Consider the following 14,302-nt stretch of genomic DNA (forward strand, 5'->3'; position numbering starts at 1 on the left):
CTTCTTGAGTGTTGTGGGAGCTGCAATCATTGAGGCAAGTGGGGAGTGCTCCATCACACTCCCGACTTGTGCCTTGTAAATGGTGGGCAGGCTTTGGGGAGTCAGAAGGTGAGTTACATGTTGCAGGAGGTTTCCTTTCCCATGTTTGACCTGATGCCCTGAGACTTCATGGGGTCCAGAGTCGATGTTGAGGTAACTCCCTCCCAACTGTATACCACTGTGCCACCACCTCTGCTGGGACTGTCCTGTTGGTGGGACAGAACACACCCAGGGATAGTGATGGTGGTATCTGGGACATTATGTGCAAGGTATGATTCTGTGAGGATGACTATGTCAGGCTGTTGCTTGACTAGTCTGTGCGACAGCTCTCCCGATTTTGGCACTAGCCCCAGATGTTAGTAAGGAGGACTTTGCAGGGTTGACAGGGCTGAGTTTGCTGTGAGTCATTTCCAGTGCCTAGGTCGACAGGTGGCCCATCCAGTTTCACCCCTTTTTTGGGGACTTTGTAGCGGCTTGATGCAACTGAGTGGCTTGCTAGGCCATTTCAGGGTCAACCACATTGCTGTGGGTCTGGAGTCACATGTAGGCCAGACCAGGTAAGGACAGCAGATTTCCTTCCCTAAAGGGTATTAGTGAACCAGATGGGTTTTATAACAATCAACAATGGTTTCATGGTCATTAGACTTTTTAATTCCAAATTTTTATTGAGTTCAATTTCAAAATTGAATTGAAATTCCACCATCTGCATGGCAGGATTCAAACCCATGTCCCCAGAGCATTACTCTGGGTCCCTGGAATTACTAGTCCAGCAACAATGCCACCACGCTATTGTCTCCCCAGAATACTAGATCTAAAATAGCCTGTTCTTTAGTCGGTTCCTCAACATACTGCTCTAGAAAACCATCCCTAACACATTCCAGGAACTCATCCTCCACACCATTAGTACTCATTAGGTTTACCCAGGCTATGTGCAGATTGAAGTCACCCATGATTACTATATTACCCATGCTTCATGCTTCTCTCATCTCCTGATTAATACCATGCTCCACATTACCACTACTGTTTGGTGGCCTGTAAATAATTCCAACCAATGTTTGCTGCTCTTTGCTGTTTCTTAGCTTCACTCAAACAGATTCCACATTTTGTTCTTCAGATCTGAGACCCTCCTTTACTAATGCACCAATCCCATCCCTTATTATCAGTGTAACATCACCTCCTTTTCCTTTTCGCCTGTCCTTCGTAAATGTCAAATAGCCTTGAATATTCAGTTCCCAGTCTTGTTCACCCTGCAGCCATGTTTCCGTAATGGCAATTAGATCATACCCAATTACTTCTATTTGTGCCTTTAAATCATCTGCCTTGTTGTGAATGCTGCGTACATTCAGGTAGAGCGCCCTTAACTTAGTTTTTCTGACATTGTTCCACATTCTAGGCTTAGCTGATACTCGCCTTCATTTTTCCTACCTTCTAATTAATCCTGCTTACTACTTTTCTACTTCCTGTTACCAGCTTTACTTCCTTCCAATTTGAGCTACCTCTTAGGTTCCCCACCCCCTGACAAGCTAGTTTAAACCCTCTCAAACAGCACTAGCAGATCCCTGTGAGATATTAGCCTCAGCCCTGTTAAGATGTAACCCGTCCAGCTTGTACAGGTCCAACCTGCCCCAGAACTGGTCTCAATGCCTCAGAAATCTGATTCCCTCCCTCCCTCACCAATACTCCAGACAGATGTTCAATCGCTCAATCCTCCTATTCCTATGCTCGCTAGCACATGGCACTGACAGTAATCCTGAGATTACTGCTCTTGAGGTCCTGCTTTTTAATTTCCTTCCTAACTCCTTTAAAGTCTGCTTTCAGGGCCTCATCCCTCTTCCTACCCGTGTCGCTGGTACCAATGTGAACCATGACCTCTGGCTGTTCACCCATCCCCAGAAGGATGTCTTGCAGCTGCTCTGTGATATCCTTGAACCTGGCACCAGAGAAGCAATACATCATCCTGGAGTCACATTTACTGCCACAGAAATGCCTGTGTGATCCCCTGACTATCAAATCCCCTATCACTATTGTTCTCCTGCTCTTCTTCCTCCCCTCCTCTGCAGCTGACGCACCCATGGTGCCATGGACTTTGCATTGGCTGCAGTCCCATGAGGAACCATTGACCTCACTAGTATCCAAAATGGAAAACTGGTTAGCAAGCGAGTTTGACTCATGGGACTCCTGCACCACCTGCCTAGATCAGTTAGACTGCCTGGTGGTCACCCGTTCCTTCTCTGCCTGTACATTCCTAACCTGTGCTGTGACCACCTCCCTAAATGTGCTATCCATGTGGTTCACAGCCACACGGATGCACCACAGTGTCTCCAGCCACCGCTCAAGTTCTGAAACCCGGAGCTTGAGCTTCTGCAGCCAGTGACACTTCCTGCAGATGTGATCATCTAGGACACACGGTGCATCCATAACTTCCCACATACCGCAGGATGTACATTCCACTGGACCAAGCTAAGCAGCCATACTGTAACTTTTAAAACAATTTATTAGAATAAATAGAATAATTACCAGTATGTCACCAATCTGCTTCTTTCCCTTTGAAAAGTAAGAGCTACTGGAGGATGAAGAAAGGTAGAAAAAGAAAGGAGCACCTTCTTGCCCTCTTCAGGGATCTCCCTCATTCACCAAACTCCTAATTAAGCACTCTAATACAGCCCAGGGATGCACTCCAGTGCTTACAACAGCTCACGTACATTTTTAATACAGTAACTGAGTTACAGCATACAACAACCCACCTTCTTAAGTTTGATCTGAGACATTCAAGAGGACATTGGATGATTATTTAGATAGAAACAATGTGCAGGGTTACAGGGAAAAGTTAGGAGATTGGCACTAAGTTAAAATGCTCAGAGTGAAGACACAATGGGCTAAGTGGCCTCCTGCACTGTAACAATTCTATGATTCTCTGATTCTGTGACCTACATTCTGTGACACAGTGAATTACAATATATAACAACCCACCAAATTCTGTACACAGTGATTGGGGTACAGTATTCAACAACCCACATACATTCTGTACACAGTGACTGTTTTACAGTATACAACAACTCACCTACATTCTGTACAGAGTTACTGGGGTACAGTAAACAACAGCCCACCCACAATCTGTGTACACTGACTTACAATAGACAACAATTCACCTACATTTTGTGGACAGTGATTGGGGTACGGTAATAAACAACCCACCCTCATCCTGTACACAGATTTACAGTATACCAAAACCCACCTATATTCTGTACACAATGACTGAGTTACAATATACAAAACCCACCTACATTCTGTACACAGTGAGCCTGACGTAAGCACCCAACACCCCATCGACCTCTAAACACACAGACCATGATCTACATCATCCAACACTCCTTCCCCCTACCATGTGACCAACGTTATTCAGCATCATCGTGACCCCCTCACCAACCTCACCTCCAAGATTCCTAGGAGGGGTGTTTGCCTCCCCTGTGCCAAGATTATGGGTATCTCAGTGGAACTGAAGAGCAACTTGTAAAGTGTGTGAAGCGGTTGAGGGTGGGGAAGGGGGAATGATCCAATTGGCCCATATTGGGATCAATGGTACTGGGGACAGAAGGGGGAAGGGAATTTCAGAGGTCAGAAACTAAATTTATAAAGCAGGACCTCATGAGTGATCAGCTGATTACAATCCTGGCCATGATGCTGGACTGTCAGCCAAACAGCCTCTTTTCCCCTTTTCAATATTTTTATATCTGGTAAAGAGAAACGTTTAAAGAAAATGATATTAAAAAAAGTTTTTTAAGTCTCTAATTACTGCAGCAAGCCCTTCTTCCTTCCCTATACATTATGTCCTGTAATATTTAATTGCCAGTCGTGTTCATGTTTCACCATCTTGAAGCACCTGCTAGGAACCCCCGGCCTGAGGATCATCAATGCTCTGATGACAACTAAATTTCTGGCTTTTAAAATTTATTCCTTCATGGGATGTGGGTGTCGCTGGCAAGCCCAGTGTTTGTTGCCCATCCCTAACTGCCCTTGAACTGAGTGGCTGGCTAGGCCATTTCAGGGGTTAGTTAAGAGTCAACCACAATGTTGTGGGTCTGGAGCCATATGTGGGCCAGGTGAGGACAGCAGATTTCCTTCCCTAAAGGGCATTAGTGAACCAGGTGGATTTTTATGACTATCCAGTAGTTTCACGGTCACCATTACTGAGACTAGCTTTACATTCCAGATTTATTAATTGAATTTAAATTCCACCAGCTGCCGTGGTGGGATTTTAACCCATGTCCCCAGAGTATTAGCCTGGTCCTCTGGATTATTAGGCCAGTGACATTGCCACTCCACCACCATCCTAAAGCTAGCACTTATTAAAGAGACTACACAGGATCTTGGTGGCTAGTGCTTCATTTACCGAGCTCTCGTAACAGTGACTTGGCTAAACAGGAGGTAGCAGATTGTTGCCTGTTGAAGCTACCCTCAGCTTTCACTGTTCACTCACTCACTGAGCTCAGCTGGCTACACTGTGATTGAACAGGACTTTTGAAACACATCAGGGGACTTTGTCAAGACTTCACCAGCACTCTATCAACAGTTTTTTTGGAAACTGTCTCAGAATTTCACCTAAAAAGAGTTGGCAATCTGCTGCTCGGTGTTATTAGACACTTTATAAGAGTGACCAGGAGATAGGGAGCGAGCGATTGGTCATGGACATCTTGCTGGGTGAGTGCTTACTCCTCATGAGGAATTGGAGGACGAGTTGAGGATAGGCAGAGCAGCCCCAACTATTGCAGGTCAGGAAGTGAGGAGGGTTCTCCTCACCATGGCACCCTATTCACCCAGGGTATAAAGAGAGAAATACTCCTATATTCACATGACTCAAGACCAGTGTATGAGGAGGCTGTGCAAAGAGGTGATTACTGATATCTGTTGCTTCATTGAAGGAAAATTCAAACTTGTCAACACAACACTTCCTTTTTCTGCCACTGGAAGCTGCCTCAGAGGTGATATAAGGCACATGCCACAGTCCACTACTGTGCATGAGGCTCTTTGCTCTGAGGAATGATTATCAGAGAAAACCAGAGGTAGAGAGCTGTAGGATTCCCAATGGTTCAGGGGACCTTTGTACACATGTGGCCATGCAAGGCTTTCATTTTTATTTATTCTTTCCTGGGATGTGGGCATCACAGGCAAGGCTGGTATTTGTTTCCCATCCCTAATTACTCTTGAGCAGCCTTTTCAGAGGGCAGTTAAGAGTCAACCACATGGAGTCACATGGAGGCCAGACTTTCATTCCTAAAGGGCATTAGTGTACCAGATGGGTTTTTAATGATAATTTCATGGTCACTGTTACAGAGACTAGCTTTCAATTGCAGGCTTTCTTAATTGAATTTAAATTTCACCAACTGCCATGGTGGGATTTGAACCCATGTCCCCAGACAATCTGCTTGGGTCAAGTGAGATTACCACTACAACACCAACTCCCCCCATTTAAATTTAGTGTACAGCTTGTCTGTGACCATAGGATGGTAAGTGCCTGCTAGTCAGGGTTGCTGACACAATGCATTTATAATGAGACAGTCATTTGTCTTTGAGCTTTTGAGACCAACACAATGTGTGTGATTGGATACTGGGTGATAAGGGATACCTTCTGATGCAATGGCTCGTGACTCCCCTGAGATATCAGCTGATGCAGTGAGAGGTACTCAGCCACCAGGTTCTCGGCCAAGAAGGTGGTCAGATTCAGGGTGATATGTTGCACACCCCACGATTGAGAACTCCGCACATGAGAACCGCAGGACACCTCCTGACCAGTCAAGACGTCTAAATTTAAACATGAGGAACCCAGTGCTCTGCCCATTGATATTCCCTGTGGCTGAGTGTGATCACCAGCCATTGTATAAAGTAAGGCACAAGAGGAGAAAGAGGAAGAGAAACAGGAGGGCAACCAGAGGTTTCTGGGCAGATGACCTGCACTGGGAGAGATGGTCTCCATATTTAATTGGAGAGAGCTTTTGAGAGATGTGCTCCATCCGTCAGAATCCAGAGCTCTGTTGCCACATGGTGTACTTTCCATGAGGCATCAGGAAGCCCATCAGCTGTGCTCAATTCTTTCAACCCCTTCGCAATGAAGATCAGAATAAAAAAGAAATCAGCATCACCACTCTCTAATTGCCATCATCACCCTTTACCTACATCCAAATCAAATTATGCAAATAAATTAGAGCCAACAATCCTTACAACTAATAAACTATTCACCATAGTGCTTACCCCCAATGACTATATCCAAGTGCTTTTCCATAATCCAGTTCTTCTAGAGGTGCAACCCCATTGGCAGTAGCAGGCAAGATGAATGGCACCTGAGAACCCAAAGAGGGAGGTTCATAAGGCCTCCTGGGATGCCCTTGAGCTGCTGCAGGCCTTGATGTGTTGAGGTGACTGTTTTTCATCCTGAACTTGCTCCTGGTAGCAGGTGGATGGTGGGAGGGTGGGCGGTTGGAGCAGGTTGGGGGTGGGGGGGTGGTGCAGATGGATCTTGCTCCTGGGATCGTTCAGTGATAAAGTTGCAAGGGTTAGGGGGCAATATGTGTGGCCACTGTAGGAGGATGTGTGTGATGAGACCGTATGGAGCTTGGCAGTGAGGATATCTTTTTGGGGGCTAAGGATCAGGATTAGTTGTGGATATGGAAAGAAGCTTGAGTGGCTATATATTCCAGGTGAAGTGCTCTGTGCTCTTCCTATCCCATTCCCCTCCCGGTCACTAGCTCCTCAAGGAGAGTATTCTCAGGCAGACATGTCCTGGAAGAGAAAAACTGTGAATGAGTGCATGTGTTTATGTGTGTGTGATGCCTCACATGGTGCGATGTGTCCAAGGTGAGCGTAGTGCCTGTAAAGGATGTAGTAATGTGGGCTGTGATTATCAGCATATAGTTACCTGGTGGATGAAGTGTGTTCAGCTTTTACCTTGACCAATTAAATTAAGTTGCTAAATTTCTTGCAGCTTTGGAGCCATGTCCTGGGGTTAGAGCACCTTCGGTGACCTCTGGACAATCTCCTCCCACAATGTCCTGCGTCAATGGCCTCCATCCCAGAAGGAAAAAACAGCAGTCTTATTTCTCAGTTTTTACTGTTTTTTTCATTCTGGGATGGCCTCCTTTTCCCCTGGGGACAGAGGACATCTCTCCTCCTTTCTACGCCATCCACAAGGACTTCCAGTGCTGCATCAGAGGATCTGGATGCCCCATCTCTGGGTCACTGAAACATCCTTCTTTTCCCAGCTAGTCCACTCCACACTTTGACTGGAAATAGGTTAAGCGCAGGCCACATAACACAGCTCCAGGAACATTGCATTCAACCAATGCTTGGGTGCTAAACCTGCAGTTGTTGGTGAACCAGTTAGTTTAGCACTGGTGGCAAGAAAGATAATAGATTCCTTTTTTCAGAGATGTGACTGAATAATAACTGGTGCCTAAAAATCTAATAAAGGACAGTCAGCACGGATTTCACAAGGAAAGGTTCTGATTGATCAACCTTAATCAATTCTTTGAAGAAGTGATGGAGCAACAATTTGCATTTGTATAGCACCTTTAATATAACAAAATGTTCTGAGGTGCAGAACGTGTAAAAGGAAAAAGAACACTTTTGACACCGAACCACAGGAGCATAATCAAACAAAACTTTGAAACAAAAGCATACCAGGACAGGATCTTAGTCAAAGAGATAGGAAAGGAAGATAAAGAGGTAGAGAGGTTCAGGGAGAGAATTCCAGAGCTTAGGGCCTTTGTAACTGAAGACACGGCCACCAATTGTGGAGCGATTAAAATCAGGGATGCTCAAGAGGCCAGAATTAGAAGAGCGCTGAGTTCTTGAAGGGCTTGCAGGGCTGATGGCAGCTACAGTGATAGGGAGGGAGGGTTGAGGCCATGAAGGGATTTGAAAATGAGGTCGAGGATTTTAAAACTTGAAGAGTTATCAGATCAGGAGCCAATGTAGGTCAGCAAGCACAGAGTGATGGGTGAATGCGACATAGAGAGTTAAAGATACGGGCAGCACAGCCTTGGATGACCATGTTAATGGGATCCAACTGCAGGATCCAAGCCAGTAGGTGAATTTGAAACCAAGACACAGATCTTTTCTACATAGAGAAAGTTTATTGACGTATTCAGCCTAACAGCTTGCCTCTCACTCAGCCCAGTGTCCCAGCTATCCCCAATTTATATGCTCTTTTCAAACCAATAAAAAAACTAATTTACAAGTAAACTGATTAACTAATTGAAAGGCCCTTAAAGAGGCACTGTAACAAAATCAAAACTTTAGAAAAAAACTTAATAAATTAAATTAAAATGTTATTTCCAGGGCTGATGATACATTCCAGACCCTACTGTGCCCACCGGACATGGAAGGCCTCAAGAGTACTTGATGCCCTATTTATATGTGCTCCAAGTAAACAATTAAACAATGTCTTTCACTTGTGTATCCTAACAATATAATTAACATCCTATTAACAGAACACAAGTTTGTGCAGTATGGGTAGAAGATGGGAAGCCAGCCAGGACAGCATTGGGATAACCAAGTCTAGAGACAACACCTAAACAACAGATGAGCTGAGGCAGGGTCAGAGTCAGGTGATGTTGCAGGCACAAGTGGGGCAGTCTCGGTGATGAAGTGGTGATGATGTCAATCATCTGGGGGCCAAACACAACATGAAAGTTGCAGACAATCTGACTCAGCTAAGATAGTTAACAAGGAGAGGCATGGGATCAATGGCTAGGGAACAGAATTTGTGGCCTGGATACTATTGTTCACCAGCTACAGAAATGATTTAGACTCAGAAATCGGAAGTACTGTTTCAAAATTTACAAACACCAGCTTGAGGGGTATAGTTAACGCAAAGGAAGAATGTGACAAAATACAAGAAGGCATTAATAAACTTGCAGAATGAGTGTGTAATTAGCAAATAAGTTAAGAGGTGATGGATTTTGGTAGCAAAAATGTCAAATCCTTGAAATATAAGAGACTGAATGGGGAATAGTAGCAAAGGGGTCTAGGGGTGCACATTCAGTAACAGTGCTGAAGGGGATGTCTTGTGGCGCAGTGGGTAGCGTCCCTACCTCTGGGCCAGAAGCTCTGGGTTCAAGGTTTAATCAATCTGTTTATGCACATACCTCCCACTCCTGCACTTGATGGCTGTGGGAGGTATGTGCATAAACAGGTTGATTGTCAGCCTGTAAATCCTTCCAATATGCCTGATGGCAGGTGGTAAGAGCAGGAGAGTTTCCTGGTCAGCCATACTGCAGAAGGCAACTGCAGTACTTTGCCAAGCATAATCATGGACCAATCCAATGGAAGTCCATGGTTGCCAATGCCTTCTTAGGGCATGGCACCTGAGGGAGGAGAAATGACGCAGGTTAATAAAGTCATCAAAAACACCAAGGGCTGGGGTTCATTTTTGAAGGGACATAATTGAAAAGCTAGGATGTTATGTTAAATTTATATCAAACCTTGGTTAGATGACATAGCTCTGGTCATCATATAATACAAAGGATATAGAGACAGTGGAGAAGGTACAAAAACGACTCAGAAGGACAATGTCAGAACTGAGAAGAGATACTTATCAGGAAAGGTGAACTGGCTGGGCTCTTTCTTTCTAGAATAGAAAAGGGTGAGAGATGGCTCGGGAAGGCGCTAACTTAATGCAAAGGTTTGACAGGGTGAACGTAGGGAAAATGTTTCCACTTGGACAGTCCAGAATTAGAGGTTATTGATATATGATAATCTCTATTGAACCCTGAATCTCTCTTTCTTTGCTAACCCTTTTAAAATTGTGCTTTTTTTGTATGCTATTAGCATTGTCTCTCGTCATTTGTCCCACCAAAATATATCACCTCACATGTTCCCGTGTTGAATTTTATCTGCCCATTCCACCAGCCTGTCTATATCCTTTTGAAGTCTAATGCTACCCACCTCACTGTCTACTACACTTCTATTGTTCATGTAAACTACAAATTGTGGCCTGTCACTACCACCCCCCACCTTAATTTATTAACCTACATTAAAAGCAGGGGTTCTAATACTGAATTCTGGGAAACACCACTGTACACTTCCTTCCAGTCTATAAAACAGCCAATCACCACAACTCTGTTTTCTAAATCTTAGCTAATTTTGTATCCATGCTCCTATTGTCTATTTTGACCCGGAAGCTTCAATATTGCAAATGATTCGAATATCTGGCATTTTATCAAAAAGTCCATATACACATCAATTGCACTATCCTCATCTACCCTCTCTGTTACCTCATCAAAGAACTCAATCAGGTTCGTCCAACCTGATCTACTGTGAACAAATCCATTGGGCTCTCTGTTCATAGCCCATGCCAGTGGTTGTTTTCTCCCAGATTATCATTTCTAAAAGTTTCCCCATCACCAAATCAAACTTGAGTTGCTGGGCTTATCTTTCTTCCCTTTCTTGAGCAAAGATGGAACAATTTATAATTCTCCAGTCCTCTGGCACCACCTCTGTATCTAAGGAGGATTGGAAGATTATGGCCAGTGCCTCTGGAATTTCCACACTTACTTCCCTCAGCAACTGAGGATGCATCTCATCTGGACTGGGTGACTAATCCACTTAAAGTACTGCCAGCCTTTCAATGTACCGCCTCCCTGTCCAATGTCCCAACAAAAAAAAAAGCAGGAAGCCAGAACTAAAGCATGGAGTAGACATTTTAAAGCACTGTGAATAAAACCTGTTACACAGATAGTGTCATCTCTGCCTAGCTCTGAGCTACATAATATACAACACAGAGACTTCAATGCAAAAATCCAGGCTGACATTCCAGATGCAGTACTAAGGAAGTGCTGCACTGTTGGCTGTGCTGTCTTTTGGATGAAACGTTAAACTGAGGCCCTGTTTTCCCTCTCAGGTGCATGTAAAAGATTCACTGGCATTACTTCAAAGAACAGCAGGTTATCCCCAGTACCCTGACTTATATTTTTCCCTCAAATATTACTAAAACAGATTATTATCACATTGCAGCTTGTGGGAGCTGGCTGTGAATAAATTGGCTGCAGTATTTCCTGTATTACAACAGTGACTGCATTTGAAAAGTAATTAATTGGCCGGGGAGTGCTTTGGGATGTCCTGGCAGTTTGGGAGGCACCATAAAAAGTCAGTCATTGTAATTTTTTTTTTCCTTTTGGTATCTTATTTTCAGTTATATTTTGTAACAACCCATGTCAGAAACACTTGCTGACACTGACTATATTTTGCAGGAAGTCTGGTCAAACATTTTCAGCCCCAATATAATGAGCACAAACCTGAGCCCCACCTGGCGAAGGAGCCTGCGGCTGGTGGATAGAATATACCGGAGACCAGCTGTGATTTGACAGGTGGTTTTGGTGGAATAGAAAGAAGGAACTCATATTTATTTGGAACCAGCTCAGGACGTGCTAGACAAACTGAGCCACAGCTGGCAATAAATGTACATTATGTGACATGTACCGGTGTAAGGATCAACTAAACCTGCAAAGGTTCCCATAAGGCAAACACTCAAACCCCCACAAAAGTTGCCACTGTGACATTAAGCACATGAAGGTGTAGGCCGTGAGGCATTGCTGCCTTTAACGAGTAGGGGCAACTTTCAGCAACCTCCTCATCCCATTCCTCCAGACAGGACCAACTGAAAAGACCTTTCATGTAAAGAATCCCAAATAGCCCAAGGTACCTTTGCTTGGCACCAATGGGATTGTAAAGGCCTCAGGCCTGCGGTGGGTAGCCTTACCACCCACTGTCACCGGCGATGCAGATGGCATCATTTTGAAAGGGGGCTACAGCTGGGCGTCCAAAGTGTTGCCTGTTCCCAGCAATACAGCTGCCGTGTATATGGAATCCAAGACCCTGTGAAGGAAATAGCATGCTGGTTGCCATTCTGCATGGTGCTCACATTGTCAAGCTCGAGGGGCAATGGAACCAAACAGGCCTGCCTATGGTAAGAGCAGGTGGAGGCCTGCATTCTTTGGGGCCCACAAAATATTTTGGGTAACTGGCCACCCTATACAACCGCAACCACCCTCAGCACCACCACCAACAACCCCCCAACCATCATCCCCACCCTCTACCCTGCAGCTTATCTTGATTGCTGCATCCCCCCAATATAGAGGCTTTGAGTTACAGTGGGATGTCCATTTGACTGCTGGCTTGTCTGTCAAAGGTACAAGAGGCCAGGGCCTCAAAATGAGAAGAAGACCTCTTTACTGCCATGATGGACAGCTGACGGTCAGAATGATCCCCCAAGTGTCATCGAGAGTCAGGGAAGGATTTCTCCTCAGTGATCAAATATACTCAGAGAGCATCGGGACATAGGAACAGGGGGAAGCCACTCATCCCCTCCAGCCTAGCTGTTCCGCCATTTAATTACTTCATGGCTGATCTGTGTTTTAACTCCATCTACCTGCTTTGGTTCTGTAATCCTTAATAACCTTGCCTCGCAAAAATCTTGTCAATCTCAATTTTAACATTCTCAATTGACCCCGCAGCTCCACAGAATTTTGAGGGAGAATTCCAGATTTCCACTACCCTTTATATTAAGAAGTGCCTCATTTTAACATCATCCCTGAAAAGCCAAGCTCTAATTTAAAGATTATGCTCCCTTAGCTCTGACCTTCCCCACCAGAGAAAATAGTTTTTCTCTCTCTATAGTTTGGTGGGTTCTGCCTTCCATTTATGCATTATCTTATCTTTTGAAAGTGATTTTTGTTTGACTGTTTTCTGTGATTCCTTCACAATAATTGTTTCATGTTAGATGTCATTCCAGTAATTATGTAGGATCCCGAAAATTATAATTTGTAATTTCATTGATCAATTTATGCATAATCTCCTTATTTTCCTTTTGATAAATGTGGCTGGCACTTTGTGTATTCCATTTTAAATGACCGGTCAGCCTAAAAGCTGCAGAGGGATCAGAATCTGGCAGGTGTTGTTAAAACCTGGGTAGCAGTTAATCTGTTTTGAGGTCAGGTTCAGAAGAAGGTTATTAAGATGATCCTTTCAGGAGGTTATTGTGACCCTTTATCCAATTACTCTAACCCACATTCTGCAAAGGATCGGCATTTATTTAATTTTGTTCCTTTTGTACAGTAAGGCTCTAGCTTTAATCTATTCAATCTTACTTGATTTCCTTTTCTTTTCTTCAGTCTTTTCTTGTTCAGCTTTTTGCAGGCGTATAACTTCCCAGTCGCCTTCATCTGACATGCAGAAACCTCCCCAAACCCTCCTTTCCCCAAGACCCGAAAGTCCAGGAACCAGTCCTCTCCAACGGGCTGAGCCTCCAGCCACTTCCACTGCAAGAACCTCATGAAGTACATGCTCTCTTTGTAATTCTGAAAGGGATCGCCATCCTTTAAGAACTTCTTGGTGGCTTCTTTGCATTCCTTGAATAGGTCCTCTCTGACATTCTTATAGTCTTCCTTGATCCTCAAGATGCTTTTTTCTTCCAAATAACTACAGAAAAATTCAGCCCCTGACTCCAAGAACTCACTAATAACACTTTGAGCTTTCTGAAGCCGATCTTCATCTTCCGCGGTATCGTAATCTTCAATGGCCTTCCAGAGCTCGTTGGCTGGTTTGTACTGTGCCACCGTGTCTAAGTATTGATGGAACAACTTTTCCCCAATGGGCTGTTTGACACAGATGCTTTCAAAATCCAGGTCAATCTGGTCCTTAAGGGTCTCACTCTGTGTGATGTGAGGGAGTTTGAGTTTGGCTCGATATTTTTTATCTCTGGTCATCTGCAAATTGGCATTCCCATCGAAACTGCCCCGAGCGGAGATATAGGCAGAGTTAGCCACCACTGTCTCCAAGCTCCCCAAATCCATCCTGATCGCTTTTGTTGCTAATTCACTTCAGCCAAAGCAAAATCATGAGAGAGATGATTCTAAAAGCACAGAGTAGGAATATACCTGAGATTCCAAAGGTTTGAGACACTACAGCATGCTCAGCATCCGATCAAATCAAAGTAACCGAGGAAAGACAATGAGTGTCTGTGGTGCTGACATGACTGACCGAGTTGAGAGTGTCAAAGTATGACTCAGATTACACTTTCTCAACTCCCTTAATCTTAATCTCATCCAATGCTTGTCTGTCTTTATTAGGAAGGGCGAATAGCAGCAACAGAAATAATCCTGAGTCAACATCTTAAATAAAGACATTATCCACTTATAAGTAATTCCCACACCAAGTTAATTCCTTTCTTCCTGACTGCTCTATGTTTCCTTTTATATCTTTGTCAATCCCT

At 44.2% G+C, this 14,302-nt stretch overlaps 1 protein-coding gene across 1 annotated transcript in view; it reads right to left on the bottom strand.

Moving 5' to 3' along the window:
* The window catches only part of grk1a (G protein-coupled receptor kinase 1 a), a 47,637-nt gene extending 33,564 nt beyond the window's left edge, over positions 1–14,073 (bottom strand). The window contains exon 1 of the mRNA XM_078559540.1: positions 13,179–14,073. Within this exon, the coding sequence (XP_078415666.1) occupies positions 13,179–13,883 (705 nt within the window). The 5' untranslated portion in view covers positions 13,884–14,073. The remainder of the gene's footprint in view (positions 1–13,178) is intronic.
* Positions 14,074–14,302: the final 229 nt, after the last annotated feature.

Source organism: Cetorhinus maximus, chromosome 16, assembly GCF_964194155.1.
Source record: "Cetorhinus maximus chromosome 16, sCetMax3.hap1.1, whole genome shotgun sequence".
NCBI classification, from domain to species: Eukaryota; Metazoa; Chordata; class Chondrichthyes; order Lamniformes; family Cetorhinidae; genus Cetorhinus; species Cetorhinus maximus.